Source organism: Crocodylus siamensis, chromosome 15 (assembly GCF_052110815.1).
Source record: "Crocodylus siamensis isolate JL-2025a chromosome 15, ASM5211081v1, whole genome shotgun sequence".
In the NCBI taxonomy this organism is placed as follows: domain Eukaryota; kingdom Metazoa; phylum Chordata; order Crocodylia; family Crocodylidae; genus Crocodylus; species Crocodylus siamensis.
The window spans coordinates 42,236,535-42,250,923 of record NC_143409.1 but is presented as its reverse complement, the minus strand read 5'-3'; the positions used below and the strand labels follow the sequence as shown (position 1 = coordinate 42,250,923).

General features: G+C 47.2%; 1 protein-coding gene across 1 annotated transcript in view; it reads left to right on the top strand.

Annotated features, from left to right (window-relative positions):
• The first annotated feature begins 4,955 nt into the window (after nucleotides 1-4,955).
• LOXL1 (lysyl oxidase like 1) overlaps nucleotides 4,956-14,389 on the top strand; it is a 36,985-nt gene continuing 27,551 nt past the window's right edge. Inside the window, exon 1 of the mRNA XM_090029184.1 lies at nucleotides 4,956-6,622. Within this exon, the coding sequence (XP_089885310.1) occupies nucleotides 5,395-6,622 (1,228 nt within the window). The 5' untranslated portion in view covers nucleotides 4,956-5,394. The remainder of the gene's footprint in view (nucleotides 6,623-14,389) is intronic.

The following is a 14,389-nucleotide window of genomic DNA, read 5'->3' as shown; positions in this document are numbered from 1 at the left end:
TTAATATTGTGAGGGACCCCATGGCATGCTTGAAAGATCTCGCATCACCTCGGGGTGCCAGAAACCCCTGGTTGAGAATCCTTGCTGTACTGACATGGCATTTACCCCATCTGGCAATACCATGCTGACCCTTGGCTGGAAAACCCTAGTGCAAGGATCATATCTGACCCCAGCCTTCCCAGGATACAAATAGTGTAACAACCAGGTCAATGAGACCCATGGGGCTGAGTCAGGAAGGCGGTGAGCCTTTGGGGTGGGCCGCTTGCTCTCACTTCAGTGCAAACTGCCCAAACCAACTGCCCAAACCAACTGATCAACTGACCAACTGCCCAAACCAACTGCCCAAACCAACTGATCAACTGACCAACTGCCCAAACCAACTGCCCAAACCAACTGATCAATCACCCATCAGTCAAGGGTGATATCTTTTATTGGACCAGCTGTATAGCTGAAAGACTTGTTGAGTGAGCTTTCAGGCACACACTGCCTTTGAAAGAGAGAGAGAGAGAGAAAAATGGAAACTGTGATTTTTGTGAGGCTTATCATTTGGTCAAATTTTGGACATTTTCATTGGGATGGTAGTAGATTCTGACACCAGAATGACCTCACCCCTTCAAGTCTCGTGTCGCAGCTCCAAAGCACGGAGGCTCAAGGCCGTCTCATGGAAAAAATTGCATTATTTTATTTTTTTTAGCATGGGACACAATGTGTTTTCCTAATCTCATTCTCAGAAGTGGCTGAACTGCTGCAGCTGACACTTTCCAGTTTAATTCAGCGTTGAGCCACACACCCAGGGGGTGGGAAATTTTAGCCCAAAGAGTTTAAGTCTGGCAAAGTTATAAGCAACTACAAACAGGATCTTGAAATGGGAAGTGTCACGCTACCTTGACTGTAAGCATTGCTCCTTGAATTGCCTGTAAAGGACCTCCAGCTGCAGTCTCTAGCCATGGTCAGTCAGTTTGCATAGGCTGTAAATTTTGCTGTGGAAATAGTCCAAACATTATTCCCACACATTTTTGCTCTTTTGTGGACCATCTCCAATTAAAATCCTGTCTGTGAACAGAGCCCTTTCTCCTTCGAATCCCAAGGTCCACAGAATTGTTGAATACTCCAAACCTCACCATACTGCTCTGAAGAAAGTGGGCAACAATGCTTGGCACCCAGCAGCTTAGCTGTGAGAGGTGAAGGATTAAGTTGCCACAAGAGCTCAACATCCAACAAATGGAGTTCTTTTGGTGGAGAGCAACAACCACTTATACTAGATACTGAATGGGACCTGTGCTCCTTCGGGAAACTGGGCTGTAAAATTGGCTTCCCCAAACCAACAGATATCAAATAAGTGTTCAGAGCCTCTGGGAAGAGAGCCCAGTAGTCCTGATGCCCAAAATCCTCCTGTAAGCGCTCGTCTTGTTATAATAGACCAAGGGCCTGTCATTAAAGGATAAATGGGTTTCAAAGTAATGCGTGAGTTCTGCCTTGACAGTGTCTCTTTAAAACTGTGTGACCGGGATTTTGGTCTTGTGACCCAAAGAAACACATTATGGTGAAGAAGCGAGTCGGTAAAAAAGCCCTCTCAATGAGCATGTCTATGCTGAACAATGCAGTGCCATGTCGAGATACCCAAGCTAGCTCAGGGACCGGAAACTATATAGCTGCATTAACATGTCACTCTCCCCAGACTAGTTTACCCTGCTGAAAACTAGTGACTGTCAGATCACATTTGCCCGATGTCAAAACAAGATTCCATTAATTGCTGACCTTGCTGGCTCCAGTTGGGTATCTGAAGACAGAGCCGTGGTCTCTCCTGTGCCAGGTACAGAGTCTCGATCCAGAGCCTGGCAGGGAAGTGGGCTGGCCGAAAGGCCCATAGATGCCTACCTTGACTCGGGCAAGGTCTTTGGACCTTGGGTACTGGTCTGAGCAGGGAGCTTGCTTGGTGGTTAACCACAGTTGTAAGGGTGTGGTGGGGTAATTGATCTGGACATCATAGCTGGAATTATGGCTTTTCAGAAGACGAGCTGGAAGAAGAGCCAAGGGACTTCCTTCACCTCCATTCTGGACCTTGGCTGAAGTTGGCTCCACATTAGACCTTTGTTTTGGGCTATAAGCTGCAGCAGGCCATGTCCTATGTTTCTGAACTAGGGCACTGGCTGAGGGAGGTCCTGGTATGATTGTGGCCCTTACCTCAGTAGGACATTTTTCACAGTTGCTTTTCTTCTTTGGACCATACTGCTTGCTACTGAGGTATTTAAATTCTGCCAATCCCAGTGGAAGCACAAAAGACTGTGCTTACACCAATACTAAAACCAGTTCAGTTAGAGAGACTTTGGCATTCACTGTACCACCAGAAAAAGACTTCTAAGGAGTGCCTTGAAACACCCATAGCAAGGAGAATAATGCCAAGAGCTCGTGAGCCGGCACCTGTAGCTGCTGCACTTCTGAAGGGGCTTTGGGAAGGCAACTGCCTTCTGCAAGACAGAAAACTATGCACAGTTATGCAAGTACCTTCACTCCTAACTGTGATGAGTCTGATAGCAAGGGATCAACCTACTGGTGCTGCTGCCATTTACTAAAGCTGAGCTTCAAATAAACCGAGTATTCGGCAGGGCATTGTGTTATCATGTCAGGGGCCTCCAACCCCAGCCCCAGTGGCCTTCAGATGCCACCTCAAAAATTAAACAAACTGCAAAACTGCCCATGGGTTCTGCCAAATCATTATATTTGAGAGGTGTGTCACAAGACAGCAAAAGTGTAGAAGGTATTTGGTCAGGGAGGTAGCTTCAGAGTTCATGAAAGTGCCCATAAAGTCAGAGGGGTTGACCTTGTATCGGTGGCCTTCTTATTAGCTCAGCACTGCTTCTGACACATTTGTAAGTCCTGCTATTATCCCCTCCCAGTCATAGTATTAAGTAAGCACTAATGTTGGTTGAAACAAGTTTAACTGTCAATACTGTTACCATTTTGCAGAGTTTAAAACAGAGCCATTTTCCATTGTTTTGTGACATCATGTAAAAGTTTATCATGGATGCCAGTTTCATAGATGCCAGGGTCAGAAGGGACCTAAGTACATCATCGAGTCCCAACCCCCTGATAAGTTGCTATTTTTTTCTCTTAATTTTCTATTTGCATGCTAAAAACATTTTTTCCTCTGGTAATCCAAAATTTTTAACAATGATATAAAAATGATCCCAGTAGAAGGTCATAGAAAATTTCCCAAAAACTAGAAGTTTGAGATTATGCTCATAATTTTGGTGAAGCTTGTTTTTTTTGCAAACATTCATTTGTGAGAAAAGCATTGGGCTATTCTACACAATATACCACTTCTCAAAAAGAGAAACACGTTTGTGAATGTGTGTATATTTTTTCATTTTTGAAGCTGGTCACCTTCTTTGTAGGTGCAAATCTCCACAGAGGAAGGATCTGAGTATAAAAAACAGATCTGATATAAAATAAAACCAGTAAGGCATTGTTTAGGTCGAGCCAGGTAGGAATTTATTTTTCTATTCTACAAGGATACTTGACATTTCACAATTTGTATTATTGGGCCAGAAGTTGAAACCTTGCTAATTTCCCTGATTTCCTAGCAAGGTCTATTCAAAGTGGTTTTGATTTTACGTTTTGAAGTTTTACTGTACATCAAAGGTATCAAGCTTCTTTTGTTTTGTGACATCATGGATCCAGACCACAGGGCTCCTCATCAGCCAGATATGAACCCACCTGTGGTAATGGGGCAAATGGTCAGGGAACCATGGGTGTTAACACAGCACTTGCTTGCTCATCACCACCAAAACAAGTTCACATTAAGGCTCCATATCCCAGAAGTTGGCAGTGGGCTATACCCCCCACACACTCTGCCCCCAAATTTTGGACCCCTTCAGAAGCCCTGTGGTCCTGGTAACATGGCATTTTGGTTGAAATATAGATAAATTTTAAATCTGGGGGTGGTAATAAAATGATCTTTTTGGTTCATGAATGGACAAGAGACTAGCACCCAAGGGGCTAAGAGTCATCCATGCAGTCTGGAGTGGCCAAGTAAGGGACCTCAGATAAGGGTTAAGTGAGAGGGGGAACTCTGGGGAGAGGGTTTGTCAGGGTCCTTCAGGCCACTGATCTTGCCCTAGAAATGCAGATGGCACTGAAGCAGTTTGGCAAGCTCAGCCGGCAGAAAGGCACCTGAGAGGCAAGGAGCAGAGTGATGGGGCCTGGAGGTCGCGAGCGGAGCTAAGACAGCATGGAAATCGCTTCAAGGCGTCATGTGGAGCTGAGATGGCCACTTCAAGGCAGCCAGAAGAACTGAGTCAATGAAGAAGCTTCTTCTGAGGTAGAAAGCAGAGCCAAGGCAATCGGGAAGTCAAATGATATGACCATAACAGTGCCTTCAGGGCTTAAACCCCACACAATCTAGCAAGCTGTTTTCTTTTGACATGGATTCCTGAGTGGGAATGACCCCAAACTTTGGGGTGGTCCATACTTAGGCCTGAATTTTGCCACTTAAACGTCTCTACTGTTTCACTTTGGATGTCTGTGTGAGAGTGAAGACCATCCAGAGGACCAGGCTGTTGACTCAGAGGCTGGAGAGTTGCCTTCTGCTTCCAGATACAGCCCTAACTCCTATTGTGACCATATGCACCATCATGGAGCACCTAAGATGGGCCCCATCTCTAACCTGGTGACCCCCTGCTTGACAGTGCCAAGAGACCCGCAGGTGACCAGGAAAGGAAACCCAAATACGGTTTAATTTCATTCATAGCAGTGCAGGTTTTTTGTTTTGGGGGTGGGGGAGACCAGGGGAGGCATGTGTTGCATTAAGCTGCATTAAAAGGCCCCACTTCTTCCAACAGCGCTGCTTTTTACTCAAAGTTGGGAGTGAAAACAGCTTGTCATGTTATGCTGCCGAATTACAGAAAGTTGGTGATCTCTAGGACCCAGTGGAGGAAAGTCACACAGCAGTCCTGAAAACCTCCGAAGTTTTCACAGCCTGTTGCTTATTCATTCAGATCAGGAGTAAAGCCATCCAGCATAGAGAGAGGGAGAGAAGGAGCAAGCAAGCTGGAGAAAGGAACATCCTTGCTGAGGACATAGCAGCAATGTGAAGAACACTCCCTGGGAAGCCCTGCAAACCCTTGCAAGATCTGAACTGACTCTCTTCTTCATCTCTCATCTCTCCAGCCGACTGGGCATACATTGGCTGCACAATGCAGCCTGCAGGCAAGCTGTGTTGCTTAGAGCGAGCCGGGAATGGACAAAGTTGGATCTATTAACATCAGGAAACGGGGACGGAGGCTTTGGAGAAAGAAAACAGTTACCTGGCAGAGAGCACTCAGGCTGCCTCCCCCTTTGGTTTTGTTTAAAAGAACTAGTCATTAAAGGAGTCCTCTTTTCTCCTTGGCCACCATGACGGCCCATGGCTTTTGGGACCTGTGGGCTCTGATGGGCTGCGGGGCTTTTCTACTGGCCCACGGGCAACAGCCACAGGGCAGCAACGAGCGGTGGAGGCAGATGATCCAGTGGGAGAACAACGGCAGGCTGTACAGCCTCTTGAATACCGGGTCGGAGTACCTGCCCGCTGGCCAGGAGAGAGCAGACAGCACCACTAGGGTCCTGCTTGCTGATGCACCCCGGACCCAGGGCAGAAGGGCGCAAGGGAACGTCCGGAGGCAAGCGCCCACCTTGCCAGTCAGGGCGGGCTCTGACACTGTCCGAGGCCAAACGCGGCACCCGTTTGGCTTCGGCCAAGTCCCAGACAACTGGAGGGAAGGAGCTGTTGGAGATGGTGGCAACTCCCAACGGGTTAGGCCGTCCCCCACTCGGCAACGACAGACCAGCTCTGCCTCTTCCTCCGCTTCCTCGTTTGCCTACTCCTCCTTCGGGCAGCCTTCCTACTCCCAGTTCCCCTATGCCCAGCCCCCCTTTGTGAACCAGTATGAGACCTATGACCCCCAGGTGCCCCGACTCTATGATGAGGGGTACATGTACTACCGCAGCACAGGGACTGGAGGGGGTGCTGTTGCATCGGCAGCGGCGGGTGCCAGCGTTATATACCCCTTCCAGCCCAGAGTAAGGTACGAGGAGTACGGGGAGGACCAGAATCCCTACAGAGCCCAGGGGTACTACCCTGCTCAGGAGAGACCCTACGTCCAAGTGCCCCACCAGCCCCAACCCCAGCCCCAGCCCCAACCCCAACCCCAGCCCTCCGATGGACTGGATCGGAGGTACTCCCACAGCTTGTACCATGACACCGGCACCACCTTCGAACAAGGCTTCCAGGACTCTTATTCAGCTGCACAGAACCGACAGCCAACAGGACAGGGAATCTCTGCTACGGATAACTTACAGGTCAACCCAGGGTCCCCTGTGGGGGCTGGCCCTGGGTATGGGTCTGACCCACGATTTGGGCTCTACCCACCTTACGGAAATGTCCCAGCAGAGCCCTATGTCCCGCCTCGCAACGTGGAGCCCCAGCCGCCTTTCCGGCCCTTGGATCCCTACGGGGTCCCGAGGCCTGAGCCCTACCTGCCCGTGAGGAACCCAGAGGCACCGCAAGTGATCCCAGACAACTCAGGTGCTAGCCAGGCCCGGGTCAGCGTGGGCAGCGTTTACCGACCCAGCCAGAACGGACGAGGTGAGTCTTCTGCCTGGGGTGTATTCAAGGTGGGGGTACAAGGGAGTGCTCGATGGGACTGTCCTACAGCCTCCAGACATCATGGCTGGGAACCAAAGAAGATATTAGCCCTTTGCTGGCTATGGATATGTTAGGGACACCCTACAACAGTGGTTCACCACTGATTATCTTTGGAGCCGCACACTTCTCTCTTGCTACGAGCTGCACTTAGAGGCACTTGGCTTTCCTAGCTACCTGTTCCTTCAAGTTGTAGGCAATCATTGGTCCTCTGCATCATGGTGTATGCATAAGAGGTCTTGGCAGGTGCTTGATAAATCCACTTGTACTGGAGCCCTGTGACCGCCACACCAGGACCTTCAACGCGTACACCTAGGCAAGAGTATGCAGGAGTGGAGGTTGCCCAAGACCTACCACCCTGCCTTTAAACCATTGAGACATAATCCAAAGACCAGACCAAGTCCAGAGGCTCAGTGCCTCGGTGGTTGTAACTTCTGCCAGAGAACAACAGATAAGAACTGCTGCTGACTGCCCAATGCCACAGTGAGGGGCTATTTCTGTTAGGGGATGTCCCTTAGCCCTTGCTACTTGTGGCAGGGTAGCTCCTCTAAAATACCACTATGTTGCAACCTCCAGAGTGAGCTGAGTATAGGATGCCTCAAAACCCTAGCTCTCACTGCCTTGTGGGTACTCCTTGGTTGGAGAAGGGCTAAGGGACACACTCCTTAATACTTCCCATGCTTCCCTACCTCTTCCTGCAGCTGCCTTTAGATGCTTTTGATTTGACCATAGGCAGACCAGTTGTGCAGGAGACCAAGGCATTTATTAAAGTCAGGCTGGCTGGGTAATGCAGATGTCACCTGAGGGTCATTGCTGAACAGATGACCCTCAGGTGACATCTGGGCAATGGGAGGTAGGTTCATACATGGGGGAGGGTGGGAAGCAGAAGGGAGTGTCATTACATAGGGTAATAAGTGCCCTATGAACACCTTTGATAGGTCAGGGTGAACTGTGGTGTGATCCCGAGAACAGGGCCGGGAGCCATTCTGCAAATCTATAGTGATCTATAATGGGGCTACTTAAGGCTGAGGTCTAACACATCTGGTATGGTACCAGCTGGGCTCAGCCCCAATGTATTCCTAAGATGTATCTCCACTTCGGTGGCTCAGCCATGCCGCCTTCCAGGAGGGATCTGTACTGTAGCCCTGGCTTGCAGCCACGCTGACTTCCAGCAGCGGTAGAGGCACGCTGCCTTCCGGGATACCACACCTGGGAGCCACAGCAGCACTGCACTCCAGAAGTTGATTGATTTGACACCTCCAGGGTCCTGCCACAGTGCAGTCCAGGGATTGACTCATTGCATATCTTTGCAGCTGAGCAGCACTGTATTCAGCGGGAAGACCAGTATTGTATGCCTATAGATCAGGATTGCTGCATCCTTAGGCTCAATTGCTTAGCTCTGCAGACCAGTTTGTACTGTAATGCCAAGTCTCAACAGTGTTGCATTGCTTAGGGTTCCTCTGACCCGCATGTCTCCGGCTGATCTCTAAACACTTGGGAATCAGTGACTGTATTCCAGGGATTGGTGTATCCCACCTCCCATGAGACCAGACTGACTTCATTCCAGGGGTGCATCTATACTCTCTTTCTGATCTCAACAGCATTGCATACTGAGACCTCATCTGCAGTGCTGACTTTGAATGATCCCTGCCTCTTCTCTGTACTGTGCGCTGCAGGCTGCTCTGCCGTCATACAGGCAGCTGGGGCTGAGCTCTGCTGTGCTGTTGTATAAGAGAGGCTGGAGGCTAATGCCTGCTCCCTGGGTGATGAATGCAGCAGAGGCCTGAACAAGCACAGTTGCTGGTTTCACATCATTTTGACCTCAGAATACACCAGTGTTATGGTTTTTGGCTGAGGCTTGCATTGAGCTTTCCTTGCAGTTTTAATATTCAAAGTGTGATTTGAGTGGACAAAGGGAAACCCATGGGATCTGCCTCCCCCTGTGAAGCCGTTTTGCACAAACTCCCAAGAACCCCACCTCGGCTGAACCCTCTGACCCAGGTGGGCCCTGACAGCCATCCAGCTCCTTAGTGGTTTTTGACAAGCCTGGCCAACAACGGTTTGGCTTATATTCAGGAATGAAAACATAGCTCCAAATTCTCCTTTTATTTTGGGGCAGTCCTAAGCACTGGTAGCAATGGAGAGGAAGTGGATAGTTCACTGTGGGTGCATGTACACATGCACTTTAATGGGCATTACACTATTTTAATGAGCATTAAAGCATCACTAAAAAAGCCATGGGAACTTTTACACATGCTTTAATTACAGCATCAAGTCTGCTCCAACATGCGATAATTACAGCATGTTGGAGCAGCCTCCATGCTAGTGTACAGGTACCCCGTACTTTTTAGCGAATGCACATTAAAATAATTTTATTATAATATGCAATAAATAATAAAATTTGCATTCAACATCACTTAAAAACCCTGCTCTTTAGTTAATGCACATTAAGGCACACTAACGTGCATTTCCTAGTATCTCAGAATAGAGAGTGCCGAGACACGAGTGCCAAGGCTGCTTCAATGCTCTGGGATTCCAGCACATCGAAGCAGACTCCAATCAAGTCTGCTGGAACATGGCAATTGCTGCACTCCAGCAGCCTCCTGCACTTGAACTAAAGCTTGTTGAAAGTTTTAGTTCAAACACCCCTGCCACCATTTTCAACCGGAGGGATGCTGATACAGGTGAAGCAGCAGCGCTTTAATTAGACAGGCTCTTGGATCTGCTCTAATTAAAGTGCACCCCCACCCCACCTCCAAAGCACATGCAAAAGTGCCTGGAGGTACTAGATTTAATGCGGATTAACTAAAGCACGTTGATGCATGTGTAGATGCTCCCTTTGTGCTGCAGTTCAGCACAGGGCTAAAGGCCTTATGCTAGCAACACAACAAAGTGAGGTGCTCTGTACAGGAGAATAATGTGGCCTAGTAATGTGCTGTGGAAATTTACACCTCTTGGAGACTAGTTCAAGGCCTGGGCAGGGAAAATTCAGTGCTTAGGTGAGGAGTTGGTGGATCTCCACAATTGGCAGGAATTAGCCTGCTTGTTGGGATGCCTAGCGGAGTGATAGAGAACAAGCTTGTAGGGGTCACCATGATCTCCCAACATCAAGTGGCCCTGTTCGTACTATATGATCTGTCAGCCGCCTGCAGTGCTTTTGTTCACTAGAGGCTCTTATTGCCTCAACTGAAGAGTACAGCAGGAGTCAGCAAGGCTGAATGGCCCCACTCCCTCCTTGTCAAGGGTTCCCCGAGGCAGGTTGTGGTCCCTGTAGACTTCCACGGGGGATCTGTTTTGTCCCTGGAGCTCCAGCTTCTGCCTTTTGGTCTCTAGATGGAGCTGGAAGTGTTGGATTTACCCTGCAAAACTCTTTGTGGCTTAGGACCTTTCTGTTTGAGAGTGATCACTCTGCCTGCACCACAGCTGCCACTACAGTGAGTGGAAAAGCCCAAGTAGACCCTCTTTGTCATACATGCGACGTGGCTGTTGGCAGAAAGTTCTCTGTAGAGGACCCTCCACTTTCTAATTTGCTTTGCTTTTTGACCCAGGTCCGCTGACTAGAGAGCGTGCTGCTGGCATGTGGGAGCCAGGATGTTGTATGGATCTGGCTTAATTTCTGCTTGGCTGGTTGGAAGTCTGGGGGCACAGTGGAAGCTGCTGCTTTTATCTTGTCTGAGGCTGTAGGTCTAATTCCTGGAAAAGGCCCCTCGAGCCTGGGTGCTTTTTGAATATACATCACCAAGTTAAAGAAACAAGAGCAGTTGCTATCATTGATACTACACTGTCAAGCAGAAGATATAGGTGAGGTCCTAGCCTTGTTTTCTAGGTGCTGTCGAAGCACAGAGTGGAAAAAGTGCCTATCCCAAAGAGCTAACCATCTTGATAGATAAAAGATAGGAAAGGGAAGATTGTTGTGACTTGAGCAACATCAAAAATTACCTCCTTCCTGGGTTCCTCCTCTCTCCATGGGCCTCCTTTTTCTCCCTTACAAGTAGCTTTTCCAAAAGAGCTGCCCCATCTCTGGGACACTGTTTAGTGGGGGAGAAATCTTTGTATAGCCTTTGCATTATAAACAGAGGCCTTTGGTCTGCAGGGCAGCCTTCCAGGCAGATTTCTTAATTGCTAAAATTGCTTTTAAAACAGAATTAAATGTTAATTACCATTTCTAATCTCTTTAAGTGTTGAGTAATCCACCCATGTTACAGCTCACGGTCTGCAAGGAATTTACAAAATGCCAAGCCCCTAACTGTGCTGGTTACAGATGTCATGGGATTTCAGTCAAGCAGCCGGATGGCTTGATTTTTATAAGACACTCTTTAAGGATTGTATAAACACTCAGCCTTGCACACTCTCTATCTCATCCCCCATAAAAAAGCATCTTCAAAAGTAACTGGTGAAACTCAGAGAGCTTGTCCCTACCATATGCTGGTACATTTGGGCCATAACCCAACACATTTTAACTTTTGGCTGTTTACTTCAGCCCTTGTTCATCACAAAGTGAACACTGGAGCTTTCCACTTTGCAATCAACCTCTCTCTGACTCATTCCCTCAGTGATAATGTTGCAATCCTATGCTGGCAGCACCACCATAGCATCTATGTTCACATGGCGCCACAGCTAATAACAATCAATTAATGCTACTTGATCCTTGCAGAGCCCTTTTCATCCACAACTCTCATAGCACCTGACATAGGCAATTAAGGCTTATTACCTCATCCTGCAACAAGACAGGGAGTGAAGTGACTCAGTTCAGTGGTGCAACTCATAAAACAACTCAGTAGAATAAAGTTATATGAGGAGCTCATCCAAAGTGCTTCCTTTGAGAGGTGAAGAAAGCAGCAGGGACAAAAGCTTCTTAAGGAAAAGGGGTGATGCTGAAAAGAAAAATCCAAAAAAGTTCTGATCTTTCAGTGATGACCACTAGAGTTCAAAAAGTTCACCATGAAACCTGGAATCTGGTGGAACTGTTGCAATCTCATAGGTTCACTGGGGCTTTCATCAATGTTGGGTTGAATGCAGGTGGGATTGCTAGTGAGACTAGGAGAGCTTATGGCTCCAATCCTAAATCAATACCTTGCGGGTATCCTTGAGATTCATTCTGAAGGGTCCTCAAAACATGAAATTTAGAGTACAGACCAAGGAGGCATAAACATACCCATGACCTAGTACTGAAAGAAAAAGCTCAGCTGTCTGAACCATCTCTATAGGGACTTCCTTTAAACTATTTTAAATCCAAGTAGATGCTCAGGTCCAGGGCAGAGGATCCAGGCTGGATTGGGACAGAATGAGGAGAGGTTCCAGGAGAGGTTGAACTTTGAGACGTTCAGGCCTAGGTTTACTGGGGACACAAAGTTCAGTCAAGTTAAACTTTAGCCTAGTCTCTTCCTTCTACTTCTGTCCATGATCAGAAGCTGTCTTTAGAAGCTAGCAAAGGGAAGGCTTTAGGAACCAGGCTGCAGGAAAGTACAGACAGGCTAGGTACAGACATTTGAAAAGCTCGAGGCAGGCTCGATCTATGTTACGCAGTTTTCTGTAAGTGGCGTAGTTTAGATCAGTAACGGACATAACACACATTCGCCCTTTGTGGGAGGAGTGCAAAGCTTAGACTAGGTCCTGCCATTTTTAAACCAGTCTGTGTGCGCCAAATTTCTGTTCTGTTATAGGTATAGACCAGTTTACAATCCCTTATACTGGTAAAAGTGTAATGTCTGGACCTGGCCCAAGACTGCAGCAACCCCAATGTCAGGTCTCACTACTACTCTACTATGGGCCTCATCCCATGCTCACTGAACTCTTTTCAGTAATTTCAGTGAACACTGAATTGGGTCTTCGAATGCTCAGTGCACTTTGTGAGGTTGTAGAAAAGTTTGTTAGACTCAGGTGCAAAAAAACAGTAGATTTTGGTAAAAATGTGGCTTCCTTTGTACTCAGGAAGCCAGAACCTGTCTTCTTCCATCATGTGGAACATTCTGCTGAAGCTGCACCTGGCAGGTGGCTCTGTGAAAGAGGGCCAGGGTAATTGGGAGCCAACTCCTGCCAGTATATCAAGGAAGTATTAGAGCAAACACATTAATCTCTGGGGCATAAATCAATGATGCGTGAGGGCCAGAAAAGAAGCCACACTTTCTTGTACAGCATTATGTGCTTGCAAAACACAAGACTAATCGCTGTGATTTTGTTTCTGCTTCTGCGTTAGGGGGACATGCATGCTTTTCTTTGAACCATCAGTGCATTGCTAAAGCAAGGTGCAAGACTGTATGCACTATGTTGTGGGTTTGTTACCGCTTCATTCCTACTTCTGAACACTGTGGACAGATGCAAAGAAGAATAAAATGTGACCTTGACCAAGTTGCTTCATCTTTTTTCCCCTCGATAAAATAACAATAACAAAAATAATATTCCTCATCTGTCTGCACAGCACTAAGTGCAGTGAGAGTAGCTGGATTCTCTAGGGGCTTCCATAATAATATAATGCAACACAGCACATACTGGACTGGTCCAAGTTAAGATGGACCTAGTCCACTAATTACCACCTTCCCAAACCCACAGTGACTTCCTATAGTATAAGCAATTATATAACCAACAGGCAACTAAAGGGATGCCTGAATTTTCTTAAGAACACTGCAAGTCCAACCACTTTGACTTAGATACCAGCAATGAAAGACAGAAAATGCTGGGGATTCTCTGAATTTTCCCTTTCTTTCCCTCCCCAAAGGCCATAAATGTGCTAGATGTGCAGACTGGAGTTGTCTGGATGGCTCTCCACCTCCTACCTAAAGCTAATGCCTTCAGAACAGAAAGAAACTGGGACTCTGTCAAAATGCAGGGACTGTGGAAAATTCCAGCCTTCAGGGGGTATGCCAGGCCTGGAGTTGGCGCTTGTGATCAGACCCTTCCAAGTCCATGTTTCATGCAAGCAACACTGAACAAAGGGCTAATTTTATGAGCTTGACCTCATTTCCTTCTGGCTTGGCTCCAGGGCCTCCCTAGGCAAAGGGGAGCAGTGTGTACATATTCTTGTCAACTTGCAATCCTAACCACATGTGAACTTTCTAAAATAAAAACAACCCCCCACCTCCGTACCCTTTTTACACTATCATTTGTTCTTTGTCTCTCTGCTGCTAATATGCTCGAGTCAACTTCCGCTATTCTGATGCTGTCCTTATCTAATCAATTCTTTCCTCTTTGACTGAAATATTTATTTCCAGCTGTGGTTTGTTTTTATTTTTTTGTTTTGGGTTTTTTTTTTACTTTTTCCATTGTACTTTTTTGTTCATTTAAGAGTCTTCTCTGTGTATCATTGCTTTCTTTCTCTCCATTGAATGCCATTTGTGTGCTCCATTTGACCTCCTTCCTTTCTCATCTCTTTTTGATCATGTGTAAACACCCCTACATTGGAAACTGTTTCTGTATTTCGCTTGTCTATGTTTAACCGATTCAAACAAAGATCCATAGGGAATGTGATTAAGTCCTTTGAAGGGTGCCTTAAGACATGAGGAGATAAGTGAGGTGTGAAGAGATAAGCAGCGTAGGTTCAATTTTGTTTCTGCCTAGATGATCCCCTACCCCAGCCCCTGTGCAAGGAGGTAAGCACTGTAATATATACATTTTAGTTTCTGAAATTGGGGACCAATCAATTTACAACCGTTATGGAGGGGTGCCTCCAGTCCAAAAAGTATGAAAACCATTGAACTAAGGAACCTAAAGAAC